This window comes from Rissa tridactyla, chromosome 4 (genome assembly GCF_028500815.1).
Source record: "Rissa tridactyla isolate bRisTri1 chromosome 4, bRisTri1.patW.cur.20221130, whole genome shotgun sequence".
Taxonomy (NCBI): domain Eukaryota; kingdom Metazoa; phylum Chordata; class Aves; order Charadriiformes; family Laridae; genus Rissa; species Rissa tridactyla.
In genome coordinates this window covers 76,957,210-76,978,803 of record NC_071469.1, presented here as the reverse complement: position 1 = coordinate 76,978,803, position 21,594 = coordinate 76,957,210, and the positions used below count along the sequence as shown (strand labels likewise).

The window sequence follows — 21,594 nt, the reverse complement described above, 5'->3', positions numbered from 1 at the left end:
GAGTCACAGAAGTTAACACATTGTGCCCTGCCCTCTATATTTTCTGTCAAATGGGCAGTCCCACTATAGTGATGGTTGATGTGACATCTACAAGGGATTTCAGTCTTCAACTATGGGGTAATCCAATAGTTTATGAGTATTAGGAGGATATAAATGAATAAAATCTTTGGCAAGTGTCCCAAAATCAGGCTTCTAGATGGTAGCAATTTTAAAGATACAACTGTGATACTGCTTTTGCAGACACTTTTACAAAATTATTTTTAAAAGAATGCTAACTTGAATGTCTGTATTAGTGGTGCGTCACAAAGAGCAAACTGATTCACCTGCTTCAGGATACTCTCAGCTAAAAATGCAATACTTGAAGTCCAAGACAACATGAAGCACTCAGACTGAATCTTAAATGAAGTAGACTTTAACAGGAAAAAAAAAAGTTAATGAATAATTGAAATACTATGAAAAGCTGGAAAAATAATTAACATGTGAATTATCAATTATTACAATAGCTCTGTGTATGCTATTAGTGTAAATTACATTGTGTATTGACATAAAGTATTTTCAAATGTTCATTTATTAGAGAACAGCATATGGAACATGCAGGATTAAGCATTCTGAAGTAAAGAGCAATGTATTAGTATTAAACACAGCCGAACAATTTCCTATTTCAAAAAGTTCTTATTAAAGGAACACCAAGTATTCCCAAGTGATGATCAAGTCCAATTACAGATTTCCTCTTTTCAACTGTATTTTAGTTGTACAAGGTTACATGGAATGTTTTTCTTTTGCTATATCATCATGTACCAATAGAGAAATCAGTTCATCATGTTCTTTTAAAAAGAATACATAAATTTCAGTCATGTATAACCTAATTTTAAAATTTATGCACTAGCAGCTTATTTAAATATATTGCAATGTTATCTTTTTATACAGAAGCCTACCTCAACAAGTACTTGCTAATTGCATCCTTACCTCATTTCTTAAAAATCACCTTTACTATTTCCCAACATATTTGGGAAATAGACAAATACAGTTGGTACACGGATAAATGCAACTATTATATATAGAGAAAGTAGGCTTTCTTGGCAGGCATTTTCATTAGACAAAATTTAAGAGAAGAAACAAGCCTGCGCAGGAATACATCATATTTACCATTGCTGTAGTTATAGTGAATCCTCTGCCCACTTGTTGGTTTTGGAAGTGACAGTGGGGTCTCCTCTGCAAGGAAATTGTATAATCTGCATTCTACAAACAGCTGCTGTATTGTTGCATCTGATGCAATTCGTGACTCAGTAAGACCGAATGATATAATTTCAATCCGGATTTTTTCAGTTGCCTATTGAAAAACAAAGCAGAAACATAATACAAATTATTTTATGTTTTTTGAAGCATTAACAAAAATATCCCAAACATACATGTAAATCGTTGGCTATTTTGTATGATTAACACTGATTGATTGATTTTGACATAGACACAATGAGATTCTAAAGCCCCAGGGTTTGTAGTTAAGAATATTGTTGCAACAGATACTGATTTACATTCAGTGTTGAAAATATTTTTACAATAGTCATACTCTGCTGGAGAAGATTAGGTTAAGGTTATCTTCATGTACAAATGATATCTGAACCACAAAATTTCATTTGTATCTTGATCCTGTAACTGTAACTGCTTGAAATAGTCTCAGCAATAATTAGGTACCAAAGTTTTCCAAATGAAAGAGAATCGTTAGACTGTGTGTCTACTGCAGACTGTACTACAAATAGTTCACTAAAAATCCATCAAGTCACAAAGTAGTTAGGCATGTAAAGTAATGCTGTATTTATATGCAATTCAATACTGAACTTTTCTAGTTAAATCAAATATACATTTAAAAGTCAAAATTAACAATATGATAATAAAAGTCAACTCCCGATTGTTCTTCACCAGGGCCTTTTCTTATTATCTTTAATGAAAATGACATTTTTTTGTTGCTTATATGAAATTGTTTCATACTGCTCAGCAAAGTCTGCATTATTTGTGTACGGATAAATTTTAATAAGTTTTATATATTTAACTGTGAATGTCAGACTTGAGAGAAAGAGTCACAAATATTTCCCCAGGTAACTCTGTAATTCAAAGAAAGAAAAGCCACTATGGTTTAAAATTGGAGTACACAGGTGAGCATTCAAAGATGAGATTCTTCAAAGAGCAAACAGAACACACTGGAGTTCAGAAACATAAAACAAATAATATCTTTTTTTCTTCTTTCTTTTCAAGTTCGCAACTTCATTAAAAATATTTCCCCTATATGGAAATATTTTGACAATTTTTGATTGTAAACATAAATCACTTGAAGTAATAAATTTTATTCAAAATATTAGCTTTCTAGATTCAATGTTAGAACTGCAATTCTAATTTATTATGGAGATAGTTTATATTTTTCCAAGCAAATTATATAATTAATCAAACTGAAAAGCAGGTGTATCCTATTGTAAAAATATCCATCATATAGAACAATTTCCATTGCTGTCAAGCCCTTTCAATATTTGATGAAGCAATTTTACCCCCTCCCTTCAAAAGACACTTCCTTTTATTATGTATCCTAAGACACTTTAACTAAAAACCCAAATCTGAATATTTCAATAAGGCTGTTTTATTATTCAGTAGATTCATGGAAATTTTACTAGGATGACAGAGAAAATTCCACACCATTCTGTCTCCGCTAATACAGGTACATGGCTTCAGCTGGCAATATTACTGGGATTAGCATAGAATGATGAAATATTTAAAGGAAAATTTTTTTTTCTAAAATCTAATAAATCAAATGACTGCCAAATGTCATTAAAGTGATGGTCTTTGACTTGAATATGCTTTTCATATTCAAATTTGAAAAGAAAGAGATGAAAGCCTGGAAAGGTTACTCAGTTTCAACTAATAACCTCAAGCACTCTACGTTCACATGCATAAAAAATGAAATTGGCTCTATTGTCTAATTTTACTTCAGAAACAACTCTTTTCTTCTTGCACTGAACAGATGTATTAGCATCTGTATTTAAAGTGATATGCTGAGTGGTTTTGTTCGCCCCAAAGTATTTAGCAGCTATGTCAAACTAGTTTGTACACAGACAGTAGTTTATGAATCAAGTCCAAATACAATATCCCGTATTAGAAAGTGTTTCTTTTACATAACTTAAAATTTGTTTGACATATTTAGCACTTGTAATGGCATACTGTAGGCAAGGAATATTACAGTTTTTCAAGGATAGCAGGGTAAATCCAGGTATTCTGCTTTCTAACCTATAAGGAAGCATGTAACTGCGTCATACTATTAGAAAATTGTAAGAAAAAAAAAGAAATTACTTAAGAGCTTAACAGTCTAGAATATTTTAAGGCCTGGTTTTAATACCATTAAAAATGAACGTAGCATATGCAAAAGAGAACACAAACTGATTAAAAAGAGATATTTAAAAATTAAAAAAAAATATAGAACTACTTAAGAACAGCATAGCTAGCATGACATATTTCACTGCTAATACAAAACCGCTCCTATTGTGTAGCCGTGCTGAAAATATACGTAGCATCCCATCTATGATAGGAATTAATTCTTAAAGAAACATCTTCATTTCTGTGATGCAGAGCAAGGTACGTTATTTAAATCTTTTCCTAAGTTGGCGGGGTTTTTTTAAGCCTTGGTCTCAATTTTTAGGTACCATTCAAGTGAAAAACTGATAGTTTCTCATGACCAATACTTCCCAGAAATCATTCTGCTTTGATGGGAATAAAATTAGTCTTTAAATTTAGTATTTAAAACAAAATATAATATGAAATTTTCTCTAATAGAGACTAGAGACACATATTAAAATAAAGAATAATAAATGCTTTCAAAGACTGTCTCTGAGAAACTGGCTCAGTGCTTTAATTTCAAGTGAGGAAAAAAAAACATGGGCAAGATACTTAGTCTCTGGCAATATTCTTTCTTTACCATTTAATATTGACTCTTTTTAATTAATACTACCCAGAGATTTGGAAGAATCACTGAACTTCTTCAACAAGCTTCAGGATTAGGTTAAGTACTAAAAGCATTGGATACTACATCAGAATTTGAAGTCCCAGTATAACTTTTCTCATCTTTCTGACGTCTGAGATTAAAAGAAGCTTTTTAAAATTCCATAAAATGTCTTGACCGCCATCTTTGAGAAGCTGTATATTCCACATTCCGATTTCCTTTTTGTCACAATAAAATGCTGACTGTGATCTGAATAATAAAATTCCAGTTGACTCAAATGGTCCACAGTTGTATCCCACAGAATTAAGTTGTTTTTTTTAAAAAAAGTTTGTTCTTTCTGCACAAAACAGTGGCATTGAAAACATCTTGCTTATAGGAACAATGTAAACAATGTTCCTATTTTTTGCATCCACAGTTTTAACTAACACATTGCCCTTTAAAAACTCAAAATAAGAAACTTCTTAACTGTAAGATCAACTTCATTCCTATCTTTACCGATGATCAAAAATATTTATGCTTTACTCCTTAATATTTTATGCATTAATTTCCACAGTCCACTTATTCACTTGTTCCCTTCTATTTCAAGCAGAGAGCGTATCAGAGGAACTATAAGCTATTGTCCAATAATCACAAGTAATCATCCATTTGCTACCAATGCTTCAATCACTATCAATATTACTTGATTGACAAATATATTTATTGAATGAGAAATTATCCTCTTGCTCTATCAAGTGCCAAATTCCTGTGATCATCCTATAACAATGTCAGAGCAGAGCTGCAAAGGAATGCTATCACAGCAATGTCAATCTGATTGAACTGTTCAGACACACAAACATTACTCGCTAAGGAATTATGATTAACAGGTCAACATGGTACATATATACTTAAAAATACATATTAGAAAAAATGATTCTAGTCCTTAGCTGTATGCAGTGACTTCTCATGTTAGGAACAACATCTTCTATTTTTAGATTTTCCCCATAACGGTGTAGATGTGAGAACAGAAAGAGCAAATCAGAAATGCTCCCTGTTCCTTCTCCAATAGATGGGACTTACAAAAGTGCATGCACGTTAGCCTCTCCCTAAGACCTGGGGCAAAGAGATCTCTCCTTGTTCAATAGCGCTTTTGGGGTCAGATTTACTGTGAAGGAGGGAAAGGCACAATCTTCCCTGAGCATCCCTGATTTTTTGCCACGTGCTAGGAGGAGAATGCAATGGTACAATATTAACACCGTAATAAGCTTTGATGCAATCCCTTCAGCTCTGTCTAGAATTACTAACACATTAAACAAAAAAATCTCTTTGTGACAATAAGTACGTCCCTGGTTGCTGCCATTTTCTCTAGTGCAGAGTCCAAATTCATATTTTCAGAGCGTGCATTCATCTTTAATACCTTCAAAGGCATGAATGACTTGCTACAGCTTGAGACAATTCAATGATTAGATACCGCCTCTTCTATGCAAATCTGTAATGCACCCATCAACACATTGATTTTTTCAGAAAAGACAATTTCTAATTCAATTTCAGTATAAAACACCAAACGTTTTAGAAAATACCAAGTCCCCGAGGGATCTGAAGCTTTCCCACCATGACCATGACAACTATACATCTGAACTTAAAGTCGCATATGCAGTTTACTAACAATAACAGTTCTGATCACCTGAATAATATACTTTCTTCCCTTCAAATGGCTTGCCTGCCCATAAACATAAAATTGTTCCATGTTTCTCCTGAAGTTGAATTGGTTTTTTTAAGATTTAGTTTTGCAACTTGCCTGTGGCTTTGCCTCAACTAACAGCTTTTAAAGATAAACCTTTTCTATGCGTGAATAAATAGAAAAAAGCATATATACCTGGAGCTCTTTGACTGGAGAAGTACAAACTTCCTTAACTCTGAGTTTTATTTTCTCCCCCAAAAGTGGGGAAGACAGCAAAAGCAGTCCTGAACTAAGCTACACCCCTCTCTACTGGAGACTATCTCAAAGAGGAGACTTCATTTTTTAGTGCGTAAATCCCCACCACTGATTATACCACCAGATAAAATAAAAAACAATTACCAACTTTATCAAACCTCAAAGCTAGTTAGCTAAATCAGTACCAAGTAAAGTGTTCTGCAAACTTATAATTACCTTTAATTTCAAAAGGAAGCAGGCAAATAAACATGAAAGAGAAAATTTCTGGATAAAAAGAGGTCTTACTCTGTACATTTTTGCTATGCTAATACATATCAACATTTAAGTTACAGAAATAAGATGAAATAAGTAGCAGTATTACGTAAAAAACTAAACAAAGACTACTATAATAGAATTTCTGCTTTTTTTTGTGTATCTACGCATGTATTTTTCTATATGTAGATCACAGACCTCTGGTTTGATTTCAAAAATACATTAAAACTTAAAAATCCATAGTTGAAATTTAATCCATTCAGAAAAAAAGCCCCTTAGTATGGGATGAAAGCAGAAGTACCAGTATAGCATTTCTATTTGTTAAGAATACATCTGTGGTGAAAAAAAAATAAATCAAATTGCACATTTTTAATACAGCTGTTCTTTTTATTTAGAGCTTTACTATTTAAGATTTGATACTGTTCCCCCCACCATTATAGTACTGTATGGGGACAATATAGACATGCAAAAATGAATGCAATTTGATTCTCTTTCATATTACCCACAGTGTGAAAAGAGTTCTGCTTGGTGATATATCTTGCAGCTAATCAAAATTCAAATCTAGTTTCAAATCTTCAAATCAATTTTAGACCTTCAGTTAGAAAAATACTCCTTTCTGCTTGTAAAGTCACCATAACTTACATCTATGCCAATAAGCCCTGATAAATATAGACTCTAAAGTAAGCAACTGAGGAGCATTCATATTCATAAGCACAAAAAAAAAATATTACCAGCTAAGTTATAAGTGGCTCCTGTTGACGCTTCTCCTGTGGGCTTGTGCACTAAGCCTTAAATCTGACTTTCTACTGAATATTCTGACTAATTGGTAATGGGTTACACCTAATGAGTGAAGATTCTGTTGGTTTGAATCATTTTGAAAGCTGGTGTTTGGGTTTTTTTTGGTATTATTTCTCCCTCTTCTTTCAGTTCTTCCATCAAGAAGAATAACTTGTAGTAGATGCTTCTAATTATTACTTCAAAGTATATTTGACAAGTGCTGGAAGTTGTAAATCCATCATTTCAGTGTACTGCCTATTCAAACTACTGTCATCTCAAAATTTATCAGTTGCAAAAGACAACTTAAATTCTTCCTGGATTCTTCAAACTTTCTCTTTTACTTTAGTTACTGTCTAATAGTGACCAGAACAGCAAATAATCACCTTAAAAGATGGAGAATGGCAAATGCCTTCTTAATCTTAGACCCATCAGTAGTCTTTGAAAATACTGACTATAAAGCTTTAATAAATTACTTTTATCTTACTCTGATAAGATAGTTCTGTTTCATGAATTTTATTTCTTGTTTTATTAAATATGCTGGTGCAGCACTTTTACTTCACCAGTTTCTTATGGAAGAATGTACAAAGTGAGTAAGGTGAGATCTAGACAACACCAAGAGAACACAAAGGATTAGTATTTCTGGCACAGTAGAATCAAGCCAACTCAGCAACACAGAGTAATACTAAAACCCTAAAATTTTAGTTCTCGAAATTCAGATTAGATATTCACAGAACAAGCCAGTTTAAGAAAAACATTGAGCACTTCGGAGTCTCCCTGAAGTATACCAAAGGTACTAGAGTCCCACAGAAAATAAATGTAAAGAGAAGTCAAGACAGCCACAATTTAAAAGGGCAATACAATGTCCAAATTGGTTTCTTTTTTTCAATGAATGCAGATGTCTCATAGGAGGAAATGCACTATTCAAGTAATTGTACTAAAATGGCATAATAAAGGGAAAAGTATTTATTGCTTTGCTATACATAACCTGTATGGTTTGCATCTTCCCGCCTTTGCACAAAACATATTTCATTGACCAGCAGAACCACAAGCAATTGGTATTGCTTTTTAATGGTGTTCAAGACAGATTTTCATGTCAAAATGAATTAGACCTCAAGATCTTAATTTAAAGGAACTGATAATGTCAGTTTTCAAGAAACTGCTATTAGTACAAGATAATATACTCACAGTATCCGCAACAAAAGAGAGACACCTAAACACACCTACAGAAAAAAACAGGACGATCACCAAATAAAATGGTTTTGCCAGTAGTTGCCTTATGGGCAAATTTTAAGACAACTCGGAAGCTGAGAGCAGTAAATTTTATTGTGATAATTGAATGTTATATTATCTTCTGTAAAGATAAAGTGTAGACACAGGGGTGAAAGGGAGGAGGGGACGGAAGAGAAAAGATTATTTTTTTTTTAAATATAAAGACCATGCCAAAGAAAATGCAAATTTCCAGTTTTGATGTCTATTTTGAGGATATGAAACAAGGCTTTTAATCAATGTATTATACATCAAATTGATAATGTTAACTTCTGATTATTCCAATGTATGAAATATTCATAGAGAACTGTCCAAACTTTTACATTTCTCAGACTTCTTTTCTCTATTAATTATCATGCCTGGAAGCTTTTTAGTAAAAGCAGCAGCCATCAGCCTGACTGAACCTGACAAGCTAGCAAGGCCCAATTACACTGGCACTCTGTGGCACTTTGATGTACTGGAAACGAAAAGAGATAGGGGCAAATTGTATAGCACATTATGTTAATGACTTGATTTAATCCAGCCACTAAACTTTATGTAGCCTGTTAAAAAAGATGCTAACACTAATTACGCCACTTTGGAAAGGAAAGAAGGGGACAAGCATTTCATACCGACAAAGTGAAGCTCATAAATGTTGTAAATGAAATGAAACAAAATGAAGTAATCTATGATTAATTATACATCATAGACAAGAAGAAAAGAGAAAGAAGCAAGTGGTACAGCTAAGTACTGGAAAATCTGTTAGATACCCTTTATGATCAACATATCTAAGAAATAACCATGAACTGTCTAATTTGCAACATGCAAAAAAGAAACAGTATGATCTTAAATGGCTTAAACAGTTTGGCATACAATTCAGATTTCTAGGATAATTAGCATAACGATCTCTAAAAATCACAAGACTTATTTACAGTGTTTGATTACCAGCAGGATATTTATCTCAAAAGATAAAAGGCAGTGACTTTTAATGTTAAAAAAAAAAATACAAATTCAATCACAATTTTCACATGCTGTATTCTATAATTAAACCAAGATTTCAAATATACCAATGCCTATTTTTAAAATCCAATATTTATCAAACACGTTGCCTTAATAGTTTATATAGCTTTTGTTGCCTTATCTACCCTTCTTGAACATGCACTTTTTTACCAGAGGAACAGATCAATGGACAGAGGTAGAAATTAACGAACCTGAAATGAATCCACACTCAAAATCGTCTCAGATGTGTTCTTAAATAATTTTGATAAAATAAAACACAGAAATGTATAGATAAACCATATTATAGTTTGACTTAACAGTGATGAGTAGCAGTCATTTTAGTTCTCAAAATTACAGGTGAAACAATTTTTTGACATCTTACATATAAACAATGCAATTCTGTCTTCAAAAGTACCTTCTGTATCTTTCTGCAGCATATATAATTGATAGCATTTCTAAATCCCTTCTACGACTTAGAAAAAAAAAAAAGGAGCAATACTTCTCTTACGAAGCATTGCTTCTTGTTGCTAGTTACTTTGTAAGATGTCACACACGGCCTTGAAAAAAGGATTTAAAAAAAATAAAATCATCAAACTACCTCTACGTTATCACATTGCAGAACATTAAAAAAGTTAAGACTGGTAGGATATAACAGTACACAACTGGTACTTTAAAAGAAGGCTAACACAGACCAGAGAAGTATTAACTGTTGGAAGTATTATAATCAGTTTTAAGTGCTAGTTTTATATTTTTAAAGATTGTTCAGTCAATGTTAGATCTAAAAGTATGAAATATTCTTTTTTTTTTTAGAGAACTACAGAATTTAAATACTGTTCAAAGTAAACATTCCAAATTTGTGTTATGCTCTATTATTTTATATCTATTTTTATATATACTTCATGTTAATGAACTCCTAGTTTTAAGAACAAGTCAAGAGAGTATGTGCATGCCCAAAACTAATAATAGAAAATGTAACACACTGAAGTTATTGGATACTGTACATGTACAAACTTTATTAAAAACTGATGTTCAGTTCTAAAACTGTTGGGAAGTCAGGAACAAAAAGAAATCTATGTGGATGAACTAGAAAAATACATGCAAGGTTTGCATTATTATTATTAACAACCTCAAGCTTATGCAATTGCCATTTCAGCAACATTTGATCAAGTCAACATACTGGGATGAAACACAGTGGGTAGCTAAGCATTGTAGATTTACTACAGGCCTTGACAAGAGAAATATCCTCCCCTTCCTCAGAAAGTACTAGAAGCAGCAGAAAAGCACATTTTCCCCACATAAAGGCAACAGGTAGGAGTGAAGAACAAGACTAAGTTCTTTGGTCATTCAAATTACAACAGTTATCTTTCATTAGGGAGATTGTGTGCAGGACTAAAATCTGAATTCAGATTGAAACTAATTAGAAATGTCTACTTCTAAGTGTGTATGACAATGATGGAAAAGATGACAACAAATTTCCCCATTAAAAACACACCTATAAATCACATGTACAATATGGTCAGGTTAACTTTGCTTTTATTCTGTGAAAAAGTGTCTATTTGAACTGGAAACAGGAAAATATACATTCTTTGAAAATGGCTTAAAATCTGACCTTAGATACAGCAAAGCTACTCTTAGAGGACATTAGGCTTAAAATATTTTTCTTACTTACCAAATAATTTCCATAAATACTCTGAGACTCACCTGTTTAATATTCTTGGATACTGGACTTGAAACAATACAGTCATCGCTGTCAGTTATTATTGATTCTATGGCATCATTTTCTTGTCTATAATCTTGATCTGCAAAAAACAAAATCAGTGTAGTTAAACCCGCCTGTATTTGTAGTCCATCTGAGACTTGCTGAGAAACCTGATAGCAATATATGTGCTTTGCTAATAAATAACATATAAGTGCTAGGTAAATCTTCTGTTCCTTGCAGAAGATTAACACTGGCAAATCAATGACCTTTAAAGATGACTAAACTGTATTTTTTTCTGATTTGAAAAAAAAAAAAAAGTAATGTTTCCCAGATGAAAGTTGATGAGTGGAATGATATGAGTCCTGTGATGAACTGAACTATGAACAGAAGTTAGCTTCATATAAGAATATGGCCTGAATTTGTGGATTTCCTCTGACTACGTTTAAAACCATGCACATGTAAAGAAGAACGTGTTGGGTTTTTTTTTTTAAAAAAAAAAAAAAAAAAAAAAAAAAAAAAAAAAAGAGTTCTGTATGCAGGTGGATTGTTTTCTAAAGCATTCAGGTCTTTCTTCGCTGGAGAAATAATTACTTATAAGCACAACAGGGATTCGACATCATGTTTTTCCAATTTTTCTAATGAATTCTTATACAGAAGCTGCAAACAACTAAACATAAAATTTAACATCCTGCTTGTGCTTTTACTTTAAACTTGGTATCGTGGACTTGGTTTATTTCAATGATAAACAGTTTAAGCTCAGAGGTGGAACAGGATGACCCGGCTTTTATAATCTTTAAATAAATCTGCCTCTAACAACTTTATGTCACAGATGTGATAAGACAGACTACCCCTTTCACTGTCTGAAAGGATTTTCGATATCAGCATTGGCTGTTATCTGCAGACAAAAGGAGCATATTCATTAAAATAGTCTTTAGAACAGCATAGTTCTAAGGGAGAATATAAAGACATTTAAATAGAAGCCAGGTTTCCTTTAATATTTTATGAATCTAGGTCAGATACCAGATTTTTGCATTCAATTACAATACAGTTTCCATTTGGGAAGAAAATAACACCACCGTATCCACCGCCCAGCTTCAGCTATAAAGTACACCAGAATATCATTTCTGTCATGAAGCTTCTCATAATGAGGCAGCTCCCACTGCTAGTAAGAAATGCTTAAGAAAATGGAACGAGACATAGATTTATTAAGAAAATACAGTTACTTATTCATAAAAATAAATTCTACCTTCTGGTTCCAATTCTTCAGCTACTTCTGTCTCGTCTCCAGAGGTAAGTGAGCTTTGGTCAGCCAACTGGCCCTCTGACAGATGTGAGAGGTCTTCTTTTTCTGGTTGAATTTCTTCAGCCATCTCCTCCACCTTACCATCTGCTAGCCTTTCTTGTTTAACCTCATATGCCACATGCTATATAAAAATAGATAAACTTACAGTCTTTATAACACTCCTTGAATAGTAAAAGTTACTAAAGTTCAAAACTCAAAGAGTTATGGCTCATTCATTATACATAGCCTTTAAACAATTATATTGCTTCTGCAGCGCAGGAAACAATGAGAAGTTGTCAACTGCAGTAACAAATAATTGATACAGTAGAAAGACAATTCTCTAACAACGTATATTTGTGAAAACATAACTATTATAATCATTTGGTACCTGTCAAGATATATACAGCCTGTTAGATTTTCAGATTCATTTATATTTCAGCTCTTTCAGTTCTAACAAGACTCAGTTAAAAAAACAAAACCAAAACCAAACACCATCACCACACTCACTCAGTTGGCAATTTTATAACTTAAATTATACAACATCTTCAGTCTCAAAAGCAAACTAAAATCATATAAAAAAGAATTGGCTTTGCTACAAAATACAAACATGTTATCTAAGGTAAAACATCTTTAGTGCATAACTTACTCTGAAGTATTCTTATTCCCTTCTTTCTCTTTGAGTACAATTACCTAGAATAATACCTCATCAATGGATATAACATTACAGAAATGGCATCTTCCAGGGAAATTTGCTGGAGATGCATGCATTATTTGTTATCCAGCAGTTCTCTCCTCTAGGACTGAATTTTACACAGAAACATCGATGCCTCACCTCCCACCCTCAGCATCCATGAGATAACTTTCAGCTGTCCACAGAACAACCAGGTTTTCCAAAAATGGACCTGAAGAGTTATTTCTGTTCTAACACATTTGGAGCCACACAAAGCAAAGCAACACTAAGAAACGCTGAAAAGCCTTATTCTATAAATAAAGGTTATCCTTGAAGTTTTCAAGTTGTAGAAAACTGACTTTATATCTCTTATGCTCCTCTTTGGCATAGATGATATGTCATAACCACTGTGTTTTACAATGTTTGGCCATTCTTTTTAATTCCTTCAGTGACAGAGTTGCATTTTGTGGATAAACTTTTCAGAGAGAGAATACTTTTTGATTATTCTAGTTGACCAATACCACCTGAAGTGGTGGGAGACTTAACTTCTCAATCAAAGCCCCAGATGAGCTTTAAAGCAGAAAAGCGAAAGCAAGGTAAGACCTAGTAATTAAATGTTGTGTTACACCACTAGAAACTACAGTTTGCCAATCTGCCACAACTTACTTTCACAATCAATTAGACTGTTACAAATTACAATATTTAATACTTTTCTCCTTGGAATGCTACATATTTAGCAATATTCCAGAGTTATTCCATTTCATCTTCATTTCCTTCAGCTATATAATGGTAATTTTTAGAGGGAAGAAAAAATAAACTTCATCCAAAACAGAAGAAAGTAAGTAGAGATATTCCTTCCTTTTTAATGACCAAAAACCATAAGACTGTCATCACAAGGAGTAACTTTTTTCATAATTCAAGTGAAGTTTTTGAGATCTTACTTTACGCTAGTTTGAATTCCGTTGCATGACTCTGAAGAAATAACATATACGTGAAATTCAAATGCAATATATTATACAAAACAGCAAAACTTGAATAACCTCATACCTCTGAAACACTTGGAACTCTTGAAGCCTTCATGTTCTGTGCAAGTTCCATGTTATTTTCAACAACAGAGCCCTAAGTTATGGGTAAAATAAGAGGAAGACTTTAATATATAGTAGACAAATAACACATAGTGATAATAATGCTCATAACTTTCTATAATTAGCTGTTAAAGAACCTACTTTAACTTACTAGATTTAATTAAAAGAGTAAATACAGCCTATTCTCAGGTCTCTGAAAGCAGATTATTTAAAATCAAATGAAAATTTACACCATACACTAGATGTGTTTGAGTTAGTTCCATGCAGACTCTCCCAGAGTCTGGCAGGCTGTACACGATAGTGCGTTCTAAGTTCACAAGTGTAATTGTTTTTACAGTGTGTGGAATCTCAGCTGATAAACCTTGTTTAAGAGGTGACTCAATTGTGTCAAATTGTGTATCTCATTAGCACAACACTCAGGACCTGTTTGGATCAAGCTGGTTTCTGTAGAGCCATTTGTACGTCTGTGCAAGTGGTACACTGTACAAAGACATTTTCATTAATAAACCAGAAAGCTGAGAAACACAATGTGGAGACAGCTGATTGCTCCTGTTAGAATCTGCCCTAAGTCTATGAAAGTTGGAACTTGCAAACTGTGGAGGACAGCAAGCAATTCTGAGGGAGTCACACAAATACCCCTGTATTGTGTCCCCCACCTATATGTAGCACTGTGCTATCATTCACTGTCTGGGACATTGCAGTCATCTCTTACTAAAACAATTGAGTGTTCTCGATTATTAGTTCTACAAATTGTCCATACTGAGACATAAATAGTCTTTCTTACTTCAACATGCACAAGTAAAATACTTAAAACTTACTGCCATCTGTATTGTACTAAGATCTGGAAAAGATACTTTCTTCTCTGCTTGAGCTACACGCTTCCTTGGTTTGGGTGTTGGTTTCTGTAATATAACAAATACAGTTGAAGACAATTTACTGCCATATTCTAACCATCTTATTTTACAGTAAATTTTGAGGGACTCTAATTTTTCTCGAAGACAAATCCAACTGCACTAAATTAAACAGGCAAGACTATGTAGATGTTGCTTGAATAAGCCCCCCAATTGGAGACACCTTTCAGAATTCAGCCACAAATGGGTACAAAACTCTACAGAACATCTACAGAATGCAATGTGAATTCCAGGTGAGAAATAATTGTAGGACTGAGGTCAGTGGTATCATATATGTGGCAGAAAGATTTATTATTATCATTTATGGAGTGCTTGATTCCTTTTCTTGTTCTGTAGGCTTAATGTATCTTTGACACCTTTCCTCGTCCCACTCCCTTTGAAGAATTTTAATGCAGAAACAGAAAACAGACTGGTAATAGTTGCAAAATTAACAAAACTATACAGAAATATTTCTGTTATGTTGTTATAATAGAAAAGACAAAAAATAATAGAGAAAAAGTGGTTTATTATTCTTCATGTTTTACTATTTTGATGGAGGTAGAAATTATCCTCCATTTCCAGTGATTTTTATATAGAAAAAAAATCCTTACAATACTTTTAATTTATGAGTGATTTTTAAGAAGCAATTGGGTATCTTAGCACCATGCTCCAGGCACCAGAATAAGGAAGAGTGTGCCGCAGATACACCTACATATCTGTACGTATGGCTTGGGTCTGGCTGCTTGAGAATTCTGACAGCTGACTGAGTTCTAAGAGACCACAGAAAAAACAGGTGATTTCATAACTGTCATAAATTTCAACCATAGCCCTGAAATCGCAGAAGCATGTGACTACATTTTATGTAGGACATCTACATTGGAAAGAGAATTAATAAGCACTAAATTTATACGGAAGACATTTAATATTTGTCATTCCTCCTCCCTTTTCTCCCCACCCTTTTGCTAACCAGTTATCTACCATTATAAATATTTTGGACACAAGAAAAATTTCACATCCCAAAAGAAGTCAGAGATGGTGGTTATATGAAGTATTTGCACTACGCATTATTTTACAGCAAGGACAAGTCCTGGTCATGAGGGAAGAACTAAACAACCTACTGTAATAGGTCTTTTATATCTCTTAACTTCTGGGAGTTTGTTAAATTACTTACTGTCACTGATGAAGTAAAAGGAGGAGACAGGGCTGAAGTCTGCGTTTTTTCCTCTGCTAGTAATTTAGTTGCCATTGATTTCTCATTTTGAATGTAATTTCCTAAGTCTTCAGCCACCGTTGCTCCACTTAGTGGCAGGTAGACAAACTTCCATTTTAATTCTACTGTGATGGTACCAGTAGCACGTCTTTCAGGATCTGTTAGTTCAAAAGTACCTGAAAGCAAAATGCAAATCTTGTCTCATTTATCTTATTCTATACACATACATGAAAACGCAATGCAAAACTGAATGGGATTAAGGAATTAAATAACTTAATAGTCTTCATTTTAGAAGTAAATAGCGTCAAAATATTGCGTTTCATAGATCCAAATATATCCAATATAACGCTATGTACATTTAAAAATACACGATTTAGAAGGGACTGGATTACTGCGTTCATTCAACATCTCTTGTGGGTTTCTCAGATAATCCAATAACAGATAACTCATTCTTACTGACATCTTTCAAAAGATCCAACTGAAACATTTCCGTGTTTTACTAATACTTACTTTTATTAAAGAAAATAAAAGTTTTAAAAACCCGCGAGTTGCTAAATCTTTATCACAGAAGAAACACCCTAAATTCACTTGCAAATTTTCTCCTATTATCCATTTATATGGGACAATTACAGAATCATAGTTTAAAATTGTCATGATAGTCTTCTAGTTGACAATGTTCTAGTAAACAAAAGAGATATTTGAAACTTTTTTTCACCTTTGGCTTTTTCTTTCTTTAATGTTTGAAGTTTAATGTTTATATCAAAAATCATTCATCAGTTTCAAAGCTCTGACACTAGACTTTTCACTAGCCATGACTTAAGTGAGATTGAGATGAAAAGTTTTTTTTCAGGACTTTCACTGGAGTTTAAACTTCTGTCAGACAGGACCAGCGGATTAATGAGATGGGTTTTTAGAATCATAGAACCATTTAGGTTTGAAAAGACCTTTAAGATCACCAAGTCCAACCGTAACCTAGCCACTGCCAAGCCCATCACTAAACCATGTCCCTAAGTGCCACATCTACATGTCTTTTAAATACCTCCAGGGATGGTGACCCAACCACTTCCCTGAGCAGCCTGTTCCAATGCTTGACAACCCTTTCAGGGAAGAAATTTTTCCTAATATCCATCCTAAATCTCCCCTGGGGCAACTTGAGGCCATTTCTTCTTGTCCTATAGCCTATAGTTACTTGAGAGAACAGACTGACCCCCACCTCGCTACACCCTCCTTTCAGGTAGCTGTAGAGAGTGAGAAGGTCTTTCCTCCTTTTCTCCAGGCTGAACACCCCCAGCTCCCTCAGCCGCTCCTCCTAAAACTTGTGCTCCAGACCCCTCACCAGCTCCGTTGCCCTTCCCTGGACCTGCTCCAGCACCTCAATGTTTTTCCTGTAGTGAGGGGCCCAAAACTGAACACAGTACTCGAGGTGGGGCCTCACCAGTGCTGAGTACAGGGGGACAATCACTTCCCTAGTCCTGCTGGCCACACTATTCCTGATACAGGCCAGGATACTGTTGGCCGCCTTCACCACCTGGGCACACTGCTGGCTCATATTTAGCCAGCTGTCAACCAACACACCCAGGTCCTTTTCCGCTGGGCAGCTCACCAGCCACTCTGCCCCAAGCCTGTAGCGTTGCATGGGGTTGTTGTGACCCAAGTGCAGGATCCGGCACTTGGCCTTGTTGAATCTCATACCATCAGGCTTGGCCCATCAACCCAGCCTGTCCAGATATCTCTCTGAAAGGCTTTTCTTTAGTTAGGTTCTTAGAGAGATTTAAAGATACACAAAACAGGAAGTGAAGATTTTGTTAAGTTTAAAGAGTTCTAATTCTTACCTGAGATAGATCTGTCATGCGCTAGAGAAATAAGAGGCACATTTGCTTTCCCTACGTAAGCACCTTCTTCTGTTTCACCATCATCAAATACATAAAAGGTTAAGGATTCTGATTTTAGGTATCGGTCTAAATCTGCATTCATTGGCACTTGGAAACACATATGGTCATCTACTTGTGGGTTGTTGCTGCTAGGAATGATGGGAGTATCATGGTCTGCAAAATCAAAGAACTTGTAGACAACATAAGGATTTGGCTGAAGATGTTTTTTTCGGGATTGTAGATTGTTACAACATTTTATTGTAATGTGGAGCTCATTTAAATTGCCATCTGTTGAAGTGCTGACTTGGGCAGTTCTGAGTATCTGCTGCTTGAAATGAAAAAGAAGTTAAATTAAAAACATTAGAATTCTTAAGTTGACGAACTCTAAGAACTATATAAATAGAACAAATAACTGAGTATTCCAATGACACTGCAACTACTGTTTAATTTTATATGTCAAAATATTACTTGTTCTATAAATTCAACAACATCTCTCGGGTTGTTGATATAAGGAAATAAGAGGTTAATCCTTTCAGGCCTGTGATTGTTTGCTTTATTCTTCTAAAGTTTTATGATCTACTTGTAATTTGATTATCTACAAAGCAGTGAAGATCACGGTTTTAAGAGTGATTCGTATCTAATGCCACTTTAAAGTTAAGGATTCTGATTCTTGACAGCTATTCTGTGTCAAGAAATTTTTACAGCTGTAGTCCTTTTAAAATATATGTACTTTTCAATAATTAAAATTGCACTGCAGATTCCTCTGTTTTTTTCTTCATCCAAACCCTTTACCTACATAAACAATTTACAAAATATTAGAAATCAGCATCTGAAGAGTAATAATAGATTTGTAAAGTAAATTAAAAAAACTCAATGCTATCACAAATTTTTTGAATTGACTGATTGCACACCTATCAGCATGGCTTGTACATGCTGTGGAATGCATAGTTGGCAAACTGGGAAATTCATTTTAGTAAAAATTAAAGAGTAAAGAGAAAAAAGTAACATTACTCATCTTAAATGTGTAATCCCCATCTATACTGATCTCAAAACGCTCCCCTTCTTTACTGTAATGTCACAGCTCTTTTCATTAATTGTACATAATTATCTTGCTTGCAGAAGCCAGAGTTCTGTCTTCTGGTTCATGGGGGAATGTGTATGAATTTGATTTTGTGTGACAAAATGTTAAATATTTTGATTACATAATTCACACTGAAATAATTAATGAGAAAACCAAGCATGACAGTTTAAGTCCTTAACATGCAACCTTAAGACTACTATTTCTGGCTACATACACAACTGGAAAAAAAAATAAATTATAGCAGTTTATGTACAGTTCAAGTTTCCATGATTTCTGCCGGCTATACAGGACAGAAAACTTTATATATATGTTTAACTAGTGAAAGCTTAAATTTTGGAACGCACAACTGAAGCTACTTAACAAAATGTAACCGTCTGCTCTAGCTGTATGACTTCTAGTTTCTGCCGTGAAACATTTCTGAAAACTACAGTGTTTCAAACAGCTCTGTAGAAGCTGTTCTGAATTTCTGCCATTTTTCCTATTTTATTTGCTCCCATGTAATCAGTATATTTCAGTTGCCATGTTTGAATTTGTAATTTTACAATAATTACAACAAAACGTTCTGTTCCACAGGCCTTACCTTTCAGCTGTGTTTGGATTGGTAACACAACTAGAAATAACATTATCAAAAATAGAGAAAACTAAATAACAGATTTTGGCATTTAACAATGGCCAGATTTTGTGAGTTAGTTAAAAAAACCTTTGATTCTTTTAAAAATCAGATTTAAAGCAAATGTTACAATGTTATCAGATACAAAGTTATTCTAAAGCCTACATGGACTTTTAATAGAATTCATACACTAAACATACTTCTCAGATTACATCATGGAATCCATTGATATTCTGGTACAATCTAAATTTACATTATGGAAAAATACAAAACATTAAAGTTACTCCAGACTTACAGTAATTTAAACAGCAATAGACAAAAGAAATTGGCCGTTAGAAACTCTAAAGTGGTTTAATTTATACATTTCAACCTGATCGTTTTTATTTCTTAAAAAAAACTGTTAAAGATGCCTGAAAGTCCTTTTTCTGTCTTTCTGTTCTGTGACCCTTAAACATGATTATACAGTGCATTATATTATCAAAATTCTCTCCATTACCCATCTTAAAAAAAAGAAAAAAGAAAACATGAAATAATTTCAATCTCATAATACTGAAACATTAAGAACTTGGAGACTTTTTAAACAACTGCTTCACCTGTTACACTGATCTGACACTCAGTTGGTTTAACATTCCTGAATATTGTACTAGAACAAAACGTTAACAAAATCTGGCACTTACAGGTTATATAAAATTAAATATAATAATTTCAAATAATCTAGTGATAATTTTAGTAAATAACTGATATTCAAGACTTTGTCTGTTCAGGAAAGCTATAATTCAACTGGTTCTTTATCTCTTTATATGAAAAACATTTTCATTCCATTCAACTGCTAAAGATATTTTCCAGTTCAAGAGCCTTTACCTTTGTTAACCTTGAACATATCAAGACTTGAAACAAACTATTTGAAGTGAAAAAAGTTAATTTTGAACAGTTTATCAAGACTATGAAGTACAAACCCAAACATACCTGGGATGATTGTTCACGTTCCCTAAAATTGGATGTTAGGTACCCCAGAGCCTTTGACCTCTCTTTGTAGAGATTAATAGCTTGATCCATAGGAACTCGTAACCTGATCCAGTATTCTACTGTACCATAATTTTGAATGTTTTCTTTGATTCCTAAAGGAATAAAATGTACAGGACTGCATTCATTTTCTTTTCAAAATTGAAGTACTTATGTCAAAAGCTAGGAAACACCACCAATTAAATATTAGTTATCTTGTGCCTATGCATTATGACAGTGTTTGTGACATAAGATGTGCATTTCATGTTAGAAACAGAAACAACAACTCCTCTGGCTTTATATGTATGATCCAAAACCAAATCATGACCATTTCTTCATATTGTAATCTGCAATATTTACTGTTCAAGCTATATAGTCAAGTTCATTATTTTAACCCCTGTAAGGTAAATGAAGCTTAGGACAGTTTTGTATGTCAACAACTGGAAAAGTCCCATGAAGTGGTATGCAGTTTAAATTACTGGCAAAAATATCACTTTCTAATGGCTTATTAAACCTGATTTTTGACAAAAGCAGGCAGTTAGAGGTCTCTGAATGTACTGATCTGACAAAATACTTCTAAGAGATAATATAATAAAGCAAAAGGAAAAAGAATATCAATCTTATTTTAAAATATCTTCTCTACAGTATTCATAAAGAAATTCTAACATATGAATAGCACCACAATGCAATCAAGTACGCTGCTCTACTACCTACTTTCTCCACGGGTTTTTTTGTATAATTCTGTTGAGTAAGGTGATACTATGTTTTGTTAAATTCTTTGCATATGTTGTAGTAACACTTTGCAAGTAACCTTTATACAGGGTAAAGAATCACTTGCTATTTTCAGACAAGGTTTTCTAATGCCATTTCCATCACGTCACATACTTCAAGATCACTACACTAATACCATCTTTGTCCTCAGTCATTATGGGCAAAATTACACCTGTCAGATTTCCTACAACTGTTGGTAGAATCACCAGAACATGCTGCACAGCCAACAGGAAACATCATGTTGTTTAAAACGTTTTTT

General features: G+C 33.6%; 1 protein-coding gene across 10 annotated transcripts in view; it reads right to left on the bottom strand.

Moving 5' to 3' along the window:
- RPGRIP1L (RPGRIP1 like) overlaps nt 1–21,594 on the bottom strand; it is a 79,115-nt gene that overhangs the window by 19,348 nt on the left and 38,173 nt on the right. For 9 of the 10 annotated variants that reach the window (XM_054198874.1, XM_054198881.1, XM_054198875.1 and 6 more), the window contains 8 exons: nt 20,529–20,680; nt 17,833–18,199; nt 15,962–16,176; nt 14,719–14,802; nt 13,863–13,934; nt 12,110–12,287; nt 10,866–10,963; nt 1,147–1,330 (listed from right to left, as the gene is read on the bottom strand). In XM_054198874.1, coding sequence (XP_054054849.1) covers nt 1,147–1,330; nt 10,866–10,963; nt 12,110–12,287; nt 13,863–13,934; nt 14,719–14,802; nt 15,962–16,176; nt 17,833–18,199; nt 20,529–20,680 — 1,350 coding nt within the window. The remainder of the gene's footprint in view (nt 1–1,146; nt 1,331–10,865; nt 10,964–12,109; nt 12,288–13,862; nt 13,935–14,718; nt 14,803–15,961; nt 16,177–17,832; nt 18,200–20,528; nt 20,681–21,594) is intronic. The other variant, XM_054198883.1, reaches the window with a different exon arrangement.